The following is a 19,808-nucleotide window of genomic DNA, read 5'->3' as shown; positions in this document are numbered from 1 at the left end:
AAGTAATAAATGCATGAACTAGTTTTTCAGCGTCACTAAGAGACAGGATATTTCTAACTTTAGAGATGTTGTGCAAATGGAAGAAAGCAGTCTTACATATTTGTTTAATATGTGCGTTGAAGGACATGTCCTGGTCAAAAATGACTCCAAGGTTCCTCACAGTGTTACTGGAGGCCAAGGTAATGCCATCCAGAGTAAGAATCTGGTTAGATACCATATTTCTAAGATTTTCAGGGCCGAGTACAATAACCTCAGTTTTATCTGAATTAAGAAGCAGAAAGTTAGCGGCCATCCAGGTCTTTTTGTCTTCAAGACATTCCTGCAGTTTAACTAATTGGTGTGTGTGTGTTACCTGGCTTCACTGCATAGCAGTGAAAATTTATGCTATGTCTTCTAATGATGCTGCCTAAGGGAAGCATGTATAATGTAAACAAAATTGGTCCTAGCACCGAACCCTGTGGAACACCATAATTGACCTTAGTGTGTGAAGAGGACTCTCCACTTACATGTACAAATTTGAGTCTGTTAGATAGATATGATACAAACCACTGCAGCGCAGTACCTGTAATACCTACAGCATGTTCTAATCGCTCTAATAGGATATTATGGTCAACAGTATCGAACGCTGCACTAAGGTCTAGCAGGACAAGCACAGAGATGAGTCCACTGTCAGAGGCCATAAGAAGATCATTTGTAACCTTCACTAAAGCTGTTTCTGTGCTGTGATGAGCTCTGAAACCTGACTGAAACTCTTCAAATAAGCCATTCCTCTGCAGATGATCTGTTAGCTGTTTGACAACTACTCTTTCAAGGATTTTTGATATGAAAGGAAGGTTGGAGATTGGCCTATAATTAGCTAAGACTGCTGGGTCTAGAGATGGCTTTTTGAGTAAAGGTTTAACTACAGCCACCTTGAAGGCCTGTGGTACATAGCCAATTATTAGAGATAGGTTGATCATATTTAGGATCGAAGAATTAATTAATGGCAGGACTTCTTTGAGCAGTTTTGTAGGAATGGGGTCTAAAAGACACGTTGATGGTTTGGAGGAAGTAATTATTGAAGTTAACTCAGAAAGATCAATTGGAGAAAAAGAGTCTAACTTAACATCAATGGTACTAAGAGTAGCAGTAGATGATATTACATCTGTGGGATGATTATTGGTAATTTTTTCTCTAACGATAAGAATTTTATTTGTGAAGAAGTTCATGAAGTCATTACTAGTTAACGTTAAAGGGATGGTTGGCTCAAAAGAGCTCTGACTTTTTGTCAGCCTGGCTACAGTTCTGAAGAGAAACCTGAGGTTGTTCTTATTTTCTTCAATCAGTGACGAATAGTAAGATGTTCTGGCTTTGCGGAGGGCTTTCTTATAAAGCAGCAAACTATTTCTCCAGGCTAAATGATGATCCTCTAAATTTGTGACATGCCATTTCCTCTCCAGACTAATAGTTGTCCTACGGACAGATTCCCCCACCTGAGCTGTAGATCTCTGCAGCTCGTCCAGAGTCACCATGGGCCTCTTGGCTGCATTTCTGATCAGCGCTCTCCTTGTTCGGCCTGTGAGTTTAGGTGGACAGCCTTGTCTTGGTAGGTTTACAGTTGTGCCATACTCCTTCCATTTCTGAATGATCGCTTGAACAGTGCTCCGTGGGATGTTCAAGGCTTGGGAAATCTTTTTGTAGCCTAAGCCTGCTTTAAATTTCTCAATAACTTTATCCCTGACCTGTCTGGTGTGTTCTTTGGACTTCATGGTGTTGTTGCTCCCAATATTCTCTTAGACAACCTCTGAGGCCGTCACAGGGCAGTTGTGGAGCTGTTTTGCAAAGAAGAATGGGCAAGAATTTCAGTCTCTAGATGTGCAAAGCTGGTAGAGACATACCCTAAAAGACTGGCAGCTGTAATTGCAGCAAAAGGTGGTTCACACCCCACTTTGCAGTTATTTATTTGTAACAAATGTTTGGAATCATGTATGATTTTCGTTCCACTTCTCACGTGTAGACCACTTTGTATTGGTCTTTCACGTGGAATTCCAATAAAATTGATTCATGTTTGTGGCTGTAATGTGACAAAATGTGGAAAAGTTCAAGGGGGCCGAATACTTTTGCAAGCCACTGTATCTCTCCTGCAGGCCTGATTCCTCCATCCTACCAGCACATCACCTCTGTTCTTCAGGAACTTCACTGGCACCCAGTGAAATAATATACAAACTTCTTCTGCTCACCTTCAAGGCCCTTCATAACCTTGCTCCTCTTTACCTTTCTGATCTGTTAAGCACTACCTCTTCTGCCCACTCACTTCGATCCTCTTCTTCTATCCAGCTTAAGGCGCTTAAAAGGCGCTTTATAAATAAAATGTATTATTATTATTATTATTAGTATTACTATTTCCGCTATTTTCTATCTAATTCAGTCCAATATACAGGTAATTAAAGAACCACACATAATATCATTGCTTTATAAAGAAAAATGTAATGTGATTACAGTAATAGGTAATATAAAAAATCTAGTCTAAGTTATGCCTATTCACTCAACAAACATGATGTGTCAAATAAAAACTCATGCTACTGTGATGGTAAATGAACTGATTCTTATTTAGCGCTTTTCTACCCTTCTGGAGTACTTAAAGCGCTCTATACAACATGCCACATTCACCCAATCACACCCATTCTCACAAGCACTTTCTCTGTACTTAGTGCTTTCTAACTACATTCACACATCTTTCATATTCTGATGAACACATCGGAGAGCAACGTGGGGTTAGTATCGTGCCCAAGGATACTTGACATGCAGACTGGAGGAGTCAGGGATCAAACCACCAACCTTCCGATCAGTAGGTGACCTGCTCTACCTCCTGAGCTACAGCCACCCTTATGATAAATGCATAATATGTATTATATGAATTTTTTTTTTAAATATCTGGGATATTTCTAGGATAGCAATGGATTTGCAACTTTTGCAGAAAGATCTGCAGAAAAAACACATCTGAGAACTGAATCTGTTGTCTGCCGTACCCCAACGTTTTTGCCTGGATCTGGTCATAAAGCCTTCAAAATGGATATCCAGCTCACAGTAGAAGCTATGCCAGGTCACTGCTTCAAAGAATCACATTTATTTTAAGGCAGAAAATCCTCAGATGACAGCAGCACAGTATGATATTGAGGCTCTTAAAGAGCAAGACCTTAATAGGAACCCAAACAGAAAAGAAAGAAGTAATGCAGTTGGATTTGCAAATTTTAATTGTTAAAAGTCGTTGATATTTGGCTTATTCTTTCATTATTCTTTCATTATTTTAGCACTAGTCCGAGTTGTTTTGTTTTTTTCTAATACTATGCATAATGTACATTTCCTGCAGAGTGGATCACTCTCCACAGTCTGATTATCCCACATCTGGGCCTGCTTAAACTGATGATTACCCAGAAGGGAAGGAATTAGACAAGTTGTGTAACTGTGGCCCGGTTTCACTCAAATTAAGAAACTTGGCTCAAGAACCACCAACTCAGACAGCCTAAACCTATAAAGCTGACCTTGTAGTCTATAGGAGCCCAGTGCACACCCTTTATGCCATAAAACACCTCCTATAAAACTTCTATTTTCAGCCACAGAGCTTACTGTGGACACAGTTTACATTATTAAAACACAGTGGACCCTGCTGTCTGGAGCATGACCCGCTGAAAGCCTGTGCAGTGTTGTTTCAAACTGTCATTTTAAACTGTCTGTAACCAAATTATTTGTGTGTCTGGTGTTACCATATTTAGTCTTTGTTTAAGCAGAATCCCAGTTGTACAAGCGATCTTGCTGCTGCCCCTTTGAGTTAATGCAACCATAGTTCTTGTCTATGACTGACACCAGAGAACCACAGAGTGATTTATCTTGCACAATTTACAAATGCAAATCGTGCATGGAGAAGAGAAGAAAGTCTGGAGTGGTCAAAACAACAACACTCGTATTTTATAGAACAACATTGTTGCTTGACTGGCGCGTTTCAGCTTGTAGCCTCATCATGGTCATCATCTGATAGCCCTGATGACCCTATCGTGTCGGTCAAGCCATAAAGTTGTTCTGTGTGCTACAAGTGCAGTGAAGACTTTACTTCTTCACTTTGTGTAGATTGAAATCTGCTGTTTGTGAGCACCCTGCAGCTACATTTTATCAGAAATCTGAACGGTTTTTGTGATAAAGATAAGGACGTCTTTATTGATCCCTGTAGGGGAACTATTTTTTTTTCTTTTATTAGAAGCATTTAAATAAACTCATCAGAACAGAAAATCCAAAACACATAGTAAACGTTTGATTTTCTGCACTGAAGTTCTGGGCTCGTTTGTAAAGGGTTTCCACTATTTCTGCACATCAGATTGCTTCTTTACTTGAATTCTCTGACAAGCAGAATGGATAAGCTAACTGATCCTATTTTGTTTTGGTTTACCTATTAATGGTTACCAGATGTCACAGGGGAAATCTTAGCCCAGAGGGTCCATCCACACTAATTAAGCATAGTGTTGATTAGTTAGTTAGCAGGACAAGTCAAGCTAAGGCATCAGTCACAAAGGCTTGGAGACCACTCGGCAACCACTTTTCAACATCTGGTTACTAGACAAAAATGTGTATTGGCCGAGTGGTTGCTGGAGTTCGCCTGTTACAGCTGAATGAAACTGGGTGCAAACAGGATGCTTCACCAAAAACCTCTTTGTGATTTCTCTGTTTGCTAGCAGACTGCTGCAGTCACATGTAGTTTGGATGGATGATACCATCTTGATGCCAACATATTACTAACCAAGCAGTAGTGAAACTTGGAAAATGTAAACCTAAAATGGGTTTATATTAGTGCTGTCAGTGTTAATCTCGTCAAAATGACATTAACGCCACGTTAGCGAGCTAACCATGCTAACAGGTTAGCACCGTGCAGCCCCACACATGCGGCGATCCACGCTAACTCACTAACCGAGATTTGCCGCGTTAATGCAGTTATGGCACTAACGTCATTTTAACGAGATTAACGCTGAAAGCACTAGTTTATATCCATAATCCCAAAAAAGTTTTTATTTTTGCTTAATGATTTTATATATATTTATAGAATTTTTTTTTTGAATTATTCAGTTGATATTTGCCATGATTCTGTTTTGTGCTCATCTTTGTGTTTTTATGGACTGCTTTAAATTGAACTAAATTGAATTTAATTTCTTTTTTTATTTAATAAATTAATAGCTGGTGTCTAGCAAAAGACAGAGGCAGATAATGTTGAGATTTTTTTTTAAGAATTCACATTAAACAGTTTGGTGAGTGGCATTGTAGAAAAAGTCCACAGATGATGTCTAAAAGTATGTTTTCTTTTCCTCAGACACACTCTCCACCACATTTCAGCTCACAGCCCCTCCCTCACCATGTGAGGTTCAGATCCAGGGAACACACTAGTGGGGATTTACTTACACATGGGGATGCCATGTCTGCATTGTTTAGAAGTCCCACCAGATCTGCCTAGATGTACAACATACAGCTTGAGTTGAGCAAGTTCCCAAAATTTCCCATGAACACATGTTGAATCATCCCTGACATGCTTTATCCCAGCCTGCTGCTGCTTCACGTGGATAGCCACTCTCTCCTTAGGTCCACCCCCTGCAGCTCTGATTGCTTGGTTAGCATTCACAGGCTCGTCCTGACTGCTGCCCGCTGACCAATAGTACAAAGCCATTGCTCACCAACATAAGCACTAGACATTACCTGCTGTTAAAACAGTATTTTAAATGACAGTTAATAATGTGCTAGCACAATTTTTTTTATATCAGTCTGTGAGATCCGCCCTAACACAGGTGATATGGGATATTTAGGTGTCTGTGTGTTGTGTAAGTGTGTGTGTAGAGCTTACATGTCCACGTGTTAGCCATCATGACACCAGTGTGAGGAGACGTCTCCCTCCGAGTGTTGTTAGCAGGTGCACTGTGATCAGTGGCACCACAATATCACAGGAATCCAGCTGAGAGGTGACTCAGCAATAATACATAAGAGATGGCAGAGGTGTTATATAGAAAAGAGATGATATAAAGTGTTCAGTGGACAAAAATATACATTTATCAAAGGAAGGAAGGAAGCAGCATAAACAACTCCAGTGGCCTAAAAATACCTGTCAAAATGTCTCGTCTTAACTCCAGGTGAGCCGTCCACATCCTGGCGACAACCCTCTGCTCTTCCTCTTCATGGTTGGTGGAGTCACACTATCGGAGCTTCGTCTCATCAAAGAGATTGTTGCCACACACAGACCGGGGACCCAGGTGAGTCTGTGGCCTGTCGCTGTCAGGTGACGTTGCTCTTTCCCAGTTCTGCTTCCAGTCTCATTGAGCTAGTGTGGACATGATGTTGTTCAATAATTGGGGAAAAGTTTTGTTCAAACTACGAATGGCTTCACTTGTAAAATTAAATGAAACACATTGTGTTTTAAAGCAGAATTGAGATCCATGCTAGCAAGCTTTACCTGCATGCGGTAACCTCAAGAATGAGCACTGAAATAACTTTTACTGTTTTCTGTTTTTATTGCAGTCATATCACTTAAAGTGATGCCATACAAAGTGATTAAACTTACAACTAAAAATATAGTTTCATTTAATTCAGAAACCTAATACCTGAGCTCCATATTTTGCTTTATGTTGAACTGTTTATAGTAATATACACTGAATGGACACTTTATTAGTGGATGGGTTTGAGATGTTTTAACTTGAAAAGCTAACAAAATACATCAGAATATGGTTACACTGTGGTTATAAAGGGATAGACATGGTCAGCAACAAGATAGACTGCGGTATTTAAATAATGCTCAGTTGGCACTAAGGGGCACAGAGAATACCAAGAAAACATCCCCTACACCACTACACCATTGGATCCATGCTTTCATGTTGTTTATTCAAAATTCTAACTGTACCATCTAAATGTTGAACACTAGTTTCATGTTTTTAACTGACAGAAGTGCCACCCGGTGTGTTCTTCTGCTGGTGTGGCGTATCTGCTTCAGCATTCCACATGTCATACGTTTAGAGATCCTCTTCTGCACTCTGGCTATTTTCCTCTGACTTTAGGCATCAGTCAGCCTTTTTATGAAGAGAACTTTTGTTCACTGGATATTTTCTCCCTGCCGGATAATTCTCTGTAAACCCTAGAGATGGTTGTATGGGGGAATCGCAGCAGATCAGCAGTTTCTGAAATACTCAGGCCAGCCTGTCTGGCACCAACAACCATATAATCACCTTTCTTCCCCATTGCGATGCTTAGTTTGAACTTCAGTAGGTTATCTTGCCCATCTCTATTTGCCTAAATGCTTTGAGTTGCTGCCATGGACTGTTTAGATATTTGTGTTAACATAGAGTTGAACAGGTGGGTGTGTTAAAGGAGCTAGTGAGTATATATTATATTATATTATATTATATTATATTATATTATATTATATTATATTATATTATATTATATTATATTATAGCTATCCAAGCTTTGTTACCCTCTCCTGTGACAAAAGCCACTGGTGATATAAAAGATTATTTGAAATTTAACATTAACATTAACAGTATCAAGCAATCCTTAAGTTCCATACTCAGTAGTATCTGCTGAATTTCAAGCAAAGACTGACTGCATGAACAAACATAAGTACTGACCTACATAAGCAGGTGGCTCAGATCAGGCATAAAGGTGAGCATGTCATCTGATCTTTACACCTTTTAATGCAGTAATTGCATACACAAGATGTTGAGTCTGTCTGCCTGTCTGTGTGTTTGGGGTTTGAGTGCTTATTGCATATGCAATCAACACTAACACACAAAACATGCAGATGATGCATTTCCTCTGGATGAGAGGAGTGCAAGAAATACGTGAGGGACATGAGGCTTGTCTTAATAAAAGGCTTCAAGAAGGAGGCCAGAGGCAATGAAAGGCTTGGCAAAGATCAAAGCCCCCCCATCTGTAATCAGAAGAACTGAATAAAAACCAGCTTATATAATAACCTGCAGGGCCACACGCACTCTAACCCTTACACAGAGATGTGCTCACACTTTATGTGATGTGTTTGGACCAGACATTCATGAGTATTTACACTGAAAACAAACAGCGAAGTTTTGCTTTTGCACTTGGATGTAATTCTTCTGAAATACAGTCACTCTGCCACCACAAACAGCCACTGCTGTTCTAGGCAGTTAAGGGCGCAGAGTTAAGTCAACACTGCTGCAAAGAAACAGGGCTTCTCTGTTATACAACATCAGAAGAGGTCTGCAGAAGTATAGGAGTGCATACTTCAGCTAAAGCTGTTCAGCTGTGTACTTCTGTCATTTTCAAGTTACACTTTTGAAAGCTGCATCTGAATCCAGAGCTGCGTAAGAGAAAACAACCACTGATCCAACATCCATTACACTACCAAACAAGAATTTGGACAGGCGCAAGGTAAAAATTATCAAAAAGCAGATATGGGTTAGTGCAGTAAGCAAAAAGACAGACCTTAAAATGCCTTATATTGCACACTACTGGCAATCGCTTCATGGGGTTGTCACCCGGAATGGATTTCATTTAACAATGAGCCTTATCAGAACTTAGGTCATACACAATACGCTCTCCCAATTTGGCAATCTATGTAAGCTGCAAAATGTCCCACCTCTCCTTCTGACGTTTCAGTGCCCTACATCACTACCTCCTGTTTAAACCTGTCCAGCCAGAGCATTATCATTCCCAATGCGTAACATATCAACGATTTGTCATGCCCCTAGGCGTCTCATATTAACGCAAACGGTACCCTTCTACGTCCTTATGAAATGCTTGCGGCTTTCTATTCCAGCCCTAAACCTAACCTTAACACATTTGTAGATTCATGCAAACCTGCTCTCATGCCCCTGAACGTGTTGGGATGAGAACCTGTTGCTCCACCATTCTAGCATCCACCTGTATCCTTCCAGATGGGGGTTGCTTCATCAATTCCTAACTTCTATGTGTGTCTGAGCATAGACACCACACTCTAACTGTATTCAGCTGTTCTGCTGTCAGTCATTTGAAAACTCAGTTAAAGCGGTTATCATGAGAAACGCCCAAGGAAAGAAGACCAGGAGGCCGAGTTTATTTCTTATCAGCTTTAAAGATCAACAACTAATGACACCCAAGATTACGTATCAATGACGCATCAATGCTTTCCAGCATGTGAGTGGTATATGCATCTTATCAGCCTCTGGGAGGAGATTGTGTTTCATGGTCCAACTGCTGTAAAACAGATTCTCCACAACAACAACAACAACAACAGTCATCTTAGTCATCACACACACACATCATATCAGCTGCATTTTCAACAGATATGCTGCAAAGTATTAAAGATCACAAAACACACAGGCTCACAAAGCAGTGTGATACTGTGTTGTTGGTGAAGTGCAATTTTACTGAGCATATTTTACAAACTTATTGAGCTTGTTATTAACTGAAAAATATGACAGGCAGCTCTTGGATTTCCACCTTGTGACTTTCTCAACATGTACTTCATTTATAAGTGTCGGCTTACACATGTTGACATCCTTTGACTCTGACGAGTGTGTTGTTCCCCACTCCAGGTGCTCGTTCTCTCCACCAGGTTACTAAGACCGACAGACATCCCCGAGCTGCTCTTCAACACCCAGAGACTGGTACCTGATATCGGTGTGTAAAAAGGCTGCCAAACGGAAACGCAGGTGTTAACACGCGGATGAACACATGCACCTCGAATATCTAAACACTGAGGTGTGAAGAGGGCATGAGAAATTAAAATCCCGTGTCAACAGACGACATGCAAATGAAGCAACATTCCTGTTCTGTAAAAAGCCACCTCTCTAAGTGTGAGGCGTAAAATTCCATCAAATGTTAATAATAAAGCAATAAAGTCACTTTTCAGACACTCATGTGTGATGTCTTTTATTTGCATATATACACAGGACACAAGAGGTCAAGTTAGCTGTTTAAAGCAGGTCTCTGTGTGTGAACCCATTAGAAGTGTTAACAATGGACAGCATGCTGTTGTGGCCGGAAGAATACACACTCTCTGTTAACATCATCCCCTCGCAAACATCATATGGTGACAAATAAGACCAGGATAATTAACAAAGCCTTTCACACTGCCTGCCAAGGCCGATAAATTGCTCACACTTAGACCTCACCTCCACCTTCCATCCCTCCCACTCTCCCGTCTCTCCAACATGAATCATCACAGCTAAAGCTCAGAAATTCACCCACAACTGGGGCCGTTCTCGAATCTCCCTCATTTTGTCAAACACAGGTGTAATTCAGCAAATCCTCATCTGGCAGGTTTCAACTGGGTATTCAGAATTCCCTGATTAGGTTCTGAATTGCCAGTAAACTGATGCAATTACACGTTTTAGCAGCAAACTGTTTTAATATAATTTTCACCTCATCTTTGGGACCGGTGCAGTTCTTCAGGGTCTCTAATGAAAACAAGGTCAGCTCTGAAAGAAAAAAAACCTCTCCCAAAAGGATTTGGCTGCAGTCGCATCAGCAGCTTCTTTTTTAGTTAAAATGCTTTTTGGGAGGTCAAGGACTGCACAGAGCTTTTAGTTTTAAACAGCTCACAAGATCTGAAGTGGCTGTACAGTCATGCTTCCATTGTGTCCATGCTTTTCATCACTAGTCTGATATCAAAGCCTTTTTTAAGAATTGATGTATTCATGGGTCAGACTACCTTGTTCTGTGTGCGTCATCTGCTCCCAGTATGAATGCGGTTTATTAGTCTTACAGTCCCAAGGACATCAGTGACTCAGAAGTTCTATAATCTATTGTTTGTAAACTTTATTCCCCACCCAGTGAAATGCACACATGCAAAATGAAGAAAGCTCCAGAGACATGTCATTGGAAATTCATCATCTTTTTATTATGAAAAAGAACTTGTAACAAATAAATAACAGGCCCTTTGGACTCTTCTTTTTAATAAAGTGCATCAGTGATAATCACCAACACATGCTACATAGTGGCTGCTACCCCACAAGGATACTTCAACCCCCACCCTTCTCTCACTCAATCATGCACAATGATGCTTTTGTAAGTTGCAAAAAATAAACTGCAGATATTCAAATATGAGAGTGAACACCGAGAGCTGCACTGAGACCCAGCTTAAGTGGCTGGTATAATAATGCCAGCGTTTAGCCTTGATGAAGTGGCAGTCTGAATAAAGAGCAGCCACAACAGGCACAGCTAAAAATAAGCAGTCCTTCAGAGCTGTTGTTGCCAGGAGGGCTTTATGTACAATTTTTATATGCAGTTTTTAGTTCTCTCAGCTTCAATCGGCTGTTTCTGTGTCCTCAAAGGGAATTTTCTCCCCCTGAACTGCTTCACCGCTGCTCTTCACGTCATCTGACATGACAGACTCCTGCTCACCAAGACGCCATTTATCTCTGCAAAGATTCATCTGCCTCCTGCTATACTGTTCATATGACACCAGACTGGAGCAGGACTTCAGTGGAGAAGCGCGAATCTTCTGTCCTCTTTTCCAACGTTTAGTACTTTCTGCGGCCACTCAACCACTTTCAGCTTGTAGCGCTCCTCACACCGAGGTGACAGTCCGGACTTTGGCAGACAGCGCCTGCTTGAAGCGCCTCTTCAGATCCTGCATATTGGGAGACTTTGGCCTGGGGATGAGGAGAGAGCGCCTCTTCTCTGTGACACCACTAGCAGAGGTGGGTGGGGAGCTAGAGGCAGGGGGTGGCTGCTTGGCTAGCTGGCAGCACAGCCTGTGGAAAGCCCCATGTACCTGGTTGTAATCCTCACTGGCAGATACTTCATAGAAGGAGCAGCCCAGGTTTCCAGCCAGAATGGGACCCTGCTGGGAGTCGACTCGCCTCAGGTGCAACAGGTCTGCCTTATTGGCCAGCAGGATTACCGGGGGCATACTGGCACCGCTGCTGCGAACAACCAGCTGGTGCAACTGATCGATCAAATCAAAGCTGCTGCGGTCAGTAACAGAGTACACCAGCACCACAGCATCAGCCCACTGAATGGAGCAAGTCACATGGTCAGGTAGACTGATGCCATTATCTGTCATCTGGGGGGAAAAAAGAAAAAAAAAGACAATGATTAAAACACAACTTCCTCTGAAAAACATTTCCAGCATTCTTGTTCTGATGCACAAAATCAATCAAATTTCAGGAAAGATTAAATGTTCCTCATTTTATGAAACTGAGCTTTTGTAATGTCTGGAATGCCAGCTGAGGCAGACAAAAGCTATAGGATTACTCCTCCAGAAGAGAGAGGTGTGGGTGATTGAGAAGTCTGGATGTGGATCAGGGTATCATTTACTCTGGCCCCAGACATCCATTAGCTTAAATGGAAGATTAGACAGGCAAAACAAAGGGCTCTACTTCAGGAGGAAAACAGACATGTTCGGTTTTGAAGCAGTGCCTGCAGACGCTTAGATATTTTTTAACCATACGGTTATTTTGTCCACTCTGTTACCCTCCAGTCAGCCCAGACAGATAATATGTCCCTTTCTGCTCACCTCGGCACCAGGAGTGTCCTGTACTTGGATGGTCACTTGCTCTCCATCCACCTGGACTTCTCTGGAGTAGAGATTACCTGCACATAGGAGGAACAAAACCTTTAGTACCCCAAAAAAATAACAATTAGCTAAATCTTAGCGTTTTCTATTCATAAAAATACAGACATTTAACTTACCAGCATTTCTCTCGTAGTCTCCGATGAAGCGTTTTGTTAGGAATCTCACCACGAGTGCTGAGGAGAAGCGAGAAAACAACATTAAACATATACGCCAGGGTATACATTACCTACAATGCTTGCGTATTTTTTTTTCCGTTTCCTCTTACCTGTCTTCCCCACACCGCTGCCTCCTATAACGGCTATTTTAATGGCCCGGTTGGGGGCCGAGTATTCAGAAGCTGGATACTCCGCTATGGTTGTCATGTTCTGGATGAGGCGCATTGTTTTTGCCCGTCAGGTCAGTCAAAAAACGAAAAAACAATCCAAAGCAGAGACGAAACTATTTTCGAGTCCAAGTATAAAGCGAGCTCTTAAATAAAGTGAGTTTAGTAAATTCCGTTTGCCTCGCAAAGTGGTTCGGTGGTCAATTATTTTCTTCTTTTAAAAACCCGGAGGGAAAAGTCAACGCAGTCTTTAGAAAGAGAAGCTGCGAGTAAATGCTGGCGCAGAGGAGACCACAGACTTTTTATAGCGCTCCAGAAGCGGCCACATCTGATTGGGTGCCGGTGATCCCCCCCCTCCTCCTCTCCTCTCCTCGTGCGTCCCCGCCTACACGTGGATGTTCAAGCTATCCTCAAGCAGGAAAGCTTCTGCAACAGGTGAGACCTCTGTCTGGGTGTTCTGATCAAATACCCTTTGTTTTTGAACTGGGAAAGGTTGTCTGTCCTCTGCAGGTATGTCACTATGAATTACACAGATTTGGGAAAGAAAAGGACATAAACAAAGCTTTAGCTGTGTGGGGAAATATCGTGACAGATTTCCCCTAAATAAACAACAAATAACCCGCCTGTATAAGAGCCATCGTTACCAGAAATCCTTGAAATTCAACCCACACTTTTTTTTATGTCTTAAATACGATTTTTATATCATATTTTATTTCCTATTCTGTTGAATGCACACGGTTGCTGTTCAACCTCCCAGCCTGTGTTGTGTTGCGTTGCAGCTGGTGACCTGTTAAGACATGCCCCTAAACTTTTCCACACAGGGGGTTAATGGCTGTTGATGTTGCATCAATACACCCCCTGCCACACATCATACACATTCACGCATACCTTACAGAAACTCATGCAAGCGTATGCGCTTCATCTCAGTCATTTTAGTGCCAGCTGTGCCACTAAAGGTACACATTTGTGCACAAGTTACATGACAAGTTCAATTTGAAGCTGCTCTCCACTGTGATTTAATCCATTTGAGCTTTTTTTGTCCCATTTTTCTTTTGCCTCCTGTCATACACCCCTCCCTTCCTCCTTCTCCCATCTTTCATTTATGCTCATGTGCTCTGAGGTATTTTGGCATCCAGTTCTCCTGCGCTGTGATTACGGTCTGGTATGTATTTTTGATAAGAGTGCTGATGACAGGCAGCTGCACTGAAATATGAAATTAGTGCCCATGATTCACAAGCAGGCATCGTTGCAAGGTGTACACACACACACACAGCTGTTCATTTTAACCACATCACAGCCGATGTGGTCAACTCCACCCTGGCTGTGACGCAAGTGCCTGTTTTCTTGCTAATAGTGCATAAATACTGTATTTACATTTGATGGCATGTATGCAGGATTTTCTGGAGTTCACCCCCACGGCTCAGTGCAGGGCTTTAGTTAAACACAAAGCCCAAGGTTCGACCTTTTTAAGTGAATGTTTTGAGTGAGGTGCAATTTCATAATTTTAGCCCACACACCAGCACATTTGTAGCGCAGAACAATGAAAAGCATCACTGTTGCTCTCTCCTCGACATCAGGGGAGAAGGCTAATGATGACAGATAATAAAACGAGGATGCTTGTGGGGGTGTTTTTATTTGTTAGCCTAATGGATAGCCTGGGTTCACTCTTTTGACACAATCAAAAATGGTGAGTGATTCACATCAGTAGGCAAAGCAGGTTGTTAACACAACGACTTTAAACTGTTTTGTGAATGACATTGCACCATAACTCAGTCTGTATGAAAAGCATTTATCCTGACACGAAAGCACAGTGACTCCAGTAAAGTGCACTCTCTGTGTTGTTGTTCCTTTCTGCTTCTTAGAGGTAAATTAATGCCTTTAAGTGAAAGATATTTATAACTATAGCAAAGCAGTGGAGGGCCTGTTATAGGGATCAGGGTGTCACTCACATAGAGGTGACAATAGATGGTTATAGAGGGTAGAATGGGGCTAATCCTTTAGTTGTGGTGTGGGCAATTGTCAGAGAGGATTTGGGGTATTCATTGCAAACGGAGGAATGTGGAGTTAATTGGGAGGGGAGGGCAGTCAAAATCTGGAGGGGAGGAGGGTGGTGTTCACAGAAGGATGTCCTTGTTGACACAGAAGCGTGGACTGATTTCCCAAGGTGGCCTCACCTTTTGCAGTAAAGCTGACAAGAGGCAGCCTTCACTTTGCCCGGGGCACGAGCCCACAAAAGAGGGTCATTTGGGATATCAGAGAAGCACAGGCCAGGTTAAGAGGCTTTCCAGAGCCAAATCTTATAAGACAGTCATTTTGTAACGTCAGTGAATTGAAACACAGGGTCTGAAACTGGGATTCTTCAAATTTTATTAAATGAATGACAGTTTAGGGAGCCAGCTTATACCTGAAGGCTAGACAGGGGGGAAAAATGCATTTCATAAAAACAATAATGAATGTCTGTTTAGAGGATGGTGGTTTGTTCTGTTAGCTATCAATTGTGTGTCAAGTTATAGTCTTTGAAACAGTGAGGTTGATGGCACATTTCTTGACACTAGCTGTATCGATCTATATCGTGAAGGTTTAGTCTTCTATGACGGTTAGAAGACTGTAAACTAAAGGGAAAAATTTCCTTTTAATCTTGTTCTGTGTTATGATGTCATGTCATAACACGAACTGTGGATGTACAAAACATATAATTAGTACGTTTAGAATGTTTAGATGCCCCATAAAAATGGGTCAAAGATGGGCTGTCTGCTATAACAGGCTATTCATTAATAACTAAAAACATAAGAAAAGGCAGAAGGACAGTAACTCCAAGACCAGAAAAAGACAACCACCCAAACCAAAACATGCTTCGCACACTAAAAACCATTAAAAACATCACCAAAACTGAGTGAACTCTGACCGTACCTTTAACTGAAGGCTCTGTTAGCTGCAGTGTACTAATGTGCAAAGCTTAAATTAATGCATCACATAGACAATCCTGTTATCCATGTGTTAAAAATACCTCATGATGCTTCCGTCAAGGCGGTTCTCAAACAATAAAAAGAATTGCGTTTGGGTTTGCAGCACCAAAAGTGTTGCAAAAACATTTGACTTTCATCACTCAAATTGTCCGTTGGCCTACTGTTTGCTTGGTTAGTAATTATTAACTTTATTTAATTTAGTGCCACAAGTTTCAGAAATGCTTTTAAAAAAGAGGCGACTGGATTTCTATACGTTGACTTGTAGAAGTCCAGGCACCTTCGTTTCATGTAGAAACAACACAAAGCAGCACTTATATTATTATTATTACCAGTTTGTGACTCTCACACGATTGGCTTTTAGACTTAATTGTTTCATATAGAGTTGCTATACTACAGTGCGTCAGTATAATGATAGGTTCTTATTATTCCCATTGGCTTCAAAGGTGATCCAATTATTTTAGACTGAGCCTGCTCTTAGACTTTACAGTATTATGTTCAAAGCTGTGTGATACAAAAAAATACTCACTACTTCAAATTTAAACTCAGAAACAGAGTTATCTCTGAAAAGCACACATCTTTTCACTCTTCAGTTTATCAGCAACACATTTACATTTCCACTGATGTATGGAAATTGAAATGGCCTACCAGCACAAGCAGCTCTGAGCTGCTCAGTGGCAAAAAGGTTGTTTTTCTCTCATTGAAATGTAAACCTTCCAACGTGTTTCGGCATTTGCATTCCTCTGAATGGTAGCAGTCGTAGGGCGACGGCAGCAGTGGTTTTTTGCAGTTGTGTTTGCAATGGCACTGGCTTTAAATGACAATAGCTCCCCAACAGCACCATCACTACCGCCGCACACACACATGGCACCTCCTCCCACTCAGGGAACGACAGCGCTTAGCTGTGAAAAAGAAGTTAGCAGTTCGCCCATTGCCAACCTTTTGGAAAGCACAATGTAAAATATTTAAATCTCCAGTGGCCATCTCTCATTCATGCCGCGCCTCATCTCTGGCTTTCACCGGTTGGATTCACATGCATATGTCAGTCACCAAATGGGGTGTGTGTGCCAACATGTTTTGAAGAGAAGAGAGAGGAAAAAACAGTAAGTGCTGCAGCAATAACAGAGCATAGGGGTGTTTTTGTCTGACATGCATGTGATTGTAGATATTGGTATATAAGGTAAGACTTTAGGCTCAGGAGTTATCCTGCTTCTCCTGATTTAGAAGCTGTTTAAAGTCTTTTTATTCTCACATAACCTGTAAAGCTTGTTTGTCTTTCTTGTTTCTCTTTGCTATTTTAGGTAAATTTTTGATCTGAGAAAGGCAGGTGTGGTTTAGTGTTTGCTTGTTTTGATGTAGGAAACTGTCAGTTTCCCATTTACCTGTGCATGGCTTAATCACATACAAATGGCCTTAAACACCAACTGTACAATAAAAAGTGCTGTCAGTGTCAAAATAAGGATTTTAAGGAAACCAATAAATCCATAAAATCACCATTTACCACAGTAATTAGATTTAATGCATCATCCTCTCCACCATTATTTAAAGTGTACAGTAAATAATGGTGTAATCAGACCACATTTGTAGATAAACAGAGAGGAGAGTAGGAGAGAAGGTGGGTTTATTTATTTGTCTCTTTTTCATGAATCATGAGTGTTCGTGGGAACAAATATTCATTTATTTACAATGTAAGTTTCTGTAGAAACTGGGAAATGGCAATGAAATGAAACTCATCTTTCTATTCAGGAGTATGACACACAAAGGGATGGGGACACAGCACTGGACAGATCATGTTGGGACACAGCGTTCACTAGTTGAGATTTATGGTTTGGAGCCTCCGTTAGTAATTCAGACTTCCCCCCTGGGCCTTGTTTCTAGTCTAGCCTGGTTTACTGCCCAGGCAGTGCGGATCGGTGTCTGCGGTGGCTTAATAAAGACAAGCAGCTTCTCTGGGGGCTGAGTCAGGGCCAGGCCTCCAATCTGCCAAGTCCTGCTTCACATACTGGCAATTACACAAACGTCCATGCATAGTACTGTGTGTTCCGTCTCATAATGTATCAGGGGTGGACTGGATTTGTGAGTGTGCATGTGTGCGTGCTACAAAAAGGACTGAAATATGTGTTTCAGGTGTGATTCTGGCTCGAAACTCTGCCTTCTCTGATGTGACTCTTATCACAGTTCGTCTCTCTTCCTCACAGTGGGACACAGTGACCTGTTCAGCTCATCAGCTTGCAGGTAACAAGAGCTCAGTGATGAATAGAGGGAAAAGAAGAAAAAACAAGATGTCACTCTGCACGTGCAGCCTGAATCGGGTGTAGATTATATGAATGTAAACACGAACAAGAGAGATGCACCATTTGCATGTTGAAAATAAGCGCCCAAATATTTACTTTGATTATGTTCTCGGTCACGCAGACCTGTGTCCGACTTCTGTCAGCATCAGTATTCAATACCGATAACATTATGTGCTGTCACTAACTCTCGGAGGAAGAATGGACTTGAATGCAGGTAGATTAGACACCTGTGAACACAAATCTGATAGCATCAGTGCTTTCTTAAAAGCAAAGGAAAATACTGGATGGTAATCAGCTTGCTTTAAATTCAGTCTTATCCTGTTTTCATTTAGGTTAAATATGATCACAGAAACTAAAGCAGGCAGGCCGTTTATGATGGCATGCTAAACTGGAAGCTATTAGTCGTTTATCCAGTTTGAAAGTTGACAAAATAAACATGGTAAAGGTTTCTTTTTTTTTTTTTCATTAGGTAAACTCTAAGGTGCTTCCTTAGCACGCTTAATTAGTCCCGAGTGAAATAAATCTTGTCTCTGTTCCTTAAGTGTGTGTGCTCTGACTCAGAAGACCTTTACAGAGTCAGTGAGGTAGTTGTGCATTTGGCCTTACTTATGGGAACAAGTGTCTTCGTGTTGTTGTCAGGATTTGCGTTTAATTGCTGATGCACCTTCCCTTTTTGTGGTTTACCTGCTGCTTTTGTATGATTTTAAGCTTGACATTCGTGTTCAGGTCACGGTGTTTCTTCATGGTGAAGTTTACAGGATGAGTTGATCTTCTTACCTTCACTGTCTGCCGGAAAACCCCCTAAGCCCGCGCACATGCAGACAGACCTTCCGGCACGTTCATTCACACAATATACACTCATGACTCAACGCCCCGCTCTCATTCATAAGCACAAACACACCCACTCAGAAACCAATGCTTCGGCGCATCCTCGGAAATTATGCAGCCCGCTCGCAGATGTCGTAGACCAAAAAAATTAAAACACTTCCAATTGAATATGCGTGTGTGATTCAGAGGCTGGCGGAGATGGGTCTCCCGGATTCTCAAGGTCCCTCTGTGTGAAGCAGCTCTCCTCTGTGTGGGCACGTACCGGTAGGAGAGCATGTAAAACAACAGCTGCTGGTGTTTTTAGTGTGTGCGTTAGCGGAAGCGTATTGATGTTCGGACGCGCATGAGAATCTCTCCACGTTTTGTCATCTCACGTGTATACAGTAACTGATGGGATGAAAAATATATGAAGGCAGGACACTTTTTCATAAGTGTTTGTTGGCATTTATATTTCAAAGGTGATCCAGCGTGCTTTTCTCCACCTCTATATTTTGTTCTTGGGTTGTTTTGTATGACTCACAGTTCACAATAATCCTTATTCCTCTTATATCGGGCCTTGGTACAGCCCCTTAGTTCAACCTCTTTCTGAAACAGGTCATTTTATATACTCTCTCCTTTTAAGACCACCTTCCTTTTGAGACAATTTTCCTCTGAGCTCTTGCCCACCATAAACAGAAGGTATGGTGGGTGAAGCATTCTGCTCACAGCTAGCGATGACTGTATTCAGACATCCTTTCTTCTTGTCATCATACAGAGTAAAGATGATTCTTTTAAAGTACCACTGCGTTTCACTTTAGGTAAAATCCTGCACACTTTTTCAAGCGTGCTTTGATTTTTAGCATCACTATGATGTATCGCATTCT

The 19,808-nt window shown here is 41.5% G+C and overlaps 2 protein-coding genes across 2 annotated transcripts in view; one reads left to right on the top strand and one right to left on the bottom strand.

Annotated features, from left to right (window-relative positions):
* The window catches only part of scfd2 (sec1 family domain containing 2), a 105,148-nt gene extending 95,284 nt beyond the window's left edge, over positions 1-9,864 (top strand). The window contains exons 8-9 of the mRNA XM_063467131.1: positions 6,141-6,260; positions 9,552-9,864. Coding sequence (XP_063323201.1) covers positions 6,141-6,260; positions 9,552-9,644 — 213 coding nt within the window. The 3' untranslated portion in view covers positions 9,645-9,864. The remainder of the gene's footprint in view (positions 1-6,140; positions 6,261-9,551) is intronic.
* Positions 9,865-10,843: 979 nt separating this feature from the next.
* On the bottom strand, positions 10,844-13,122 carry rasl11b (RAS-like, family 11, member B). The gene is made up of 4 exons (XM_063466488.1): positions 12,804-13,122; positions 12,655-12,711; positions 12,479-12,555; positions 10,844-12,025 (listed from the first exon to the last, which is right to left on the bottom strand). Exons 1-4 carry the CDS (start codon positions 12,916-12,918, stop codon positions 11,528-11,530), a joined length of 747 nt encoding a protein of 248 aa, XP_063322558.1. The 5' UTR covers positions 12,919-13,122; the 3' UTR covers positions 10,844-11,527.
* Between the last annotated feature and the right edge of the window lie 6,686 nt (positions 13,123-19,808).

The sequence above is a fragment of the Pelmatolapia mariae genome, linkage group LG23 (genome assembly GCF_036321145.2).
Source record: "Pelmatolapia mariae isolate MD_Pm_ZW linkage group LG23, Pm_UMD_F_2, whole genome shotgun sequence".
Lineage (NCBI taxonomy): Eukaryota > Metazoa > Chordata > Actinopteri > Cichliformes > Cichlidae > Pelmatolapia > Pelmatolapia mariae.
This window is presented reverse-complemented; position numbering and strand designations above follow the sequence as displayed.

Excerpts from the sequence above, each read along its gene's own strand:
- rasl11b (XM_063466488.1), bottom strand. The coding sequence starts at position 12,918 with ATGCGCCTCATCCAGAACATGACAACCATAGCGGAGTATCCAGCTTCT. Across the intron at positions 12,712-12,803 it reads CAGCGGTGTGGGGAAGACAG|CACTCGTGGTGAGATTCCTA; the intron begins GTAAGAGGAAAC and ends GCTTCTCCTCAG. Across the intron at positions 12,556-12,654 it reads AGACTACGAGAGAAATGCTG|GTAATCTCTACTCCAGAGAA; the intron begins GTAAGTTAAATG and ends TCCTATGTGCAG.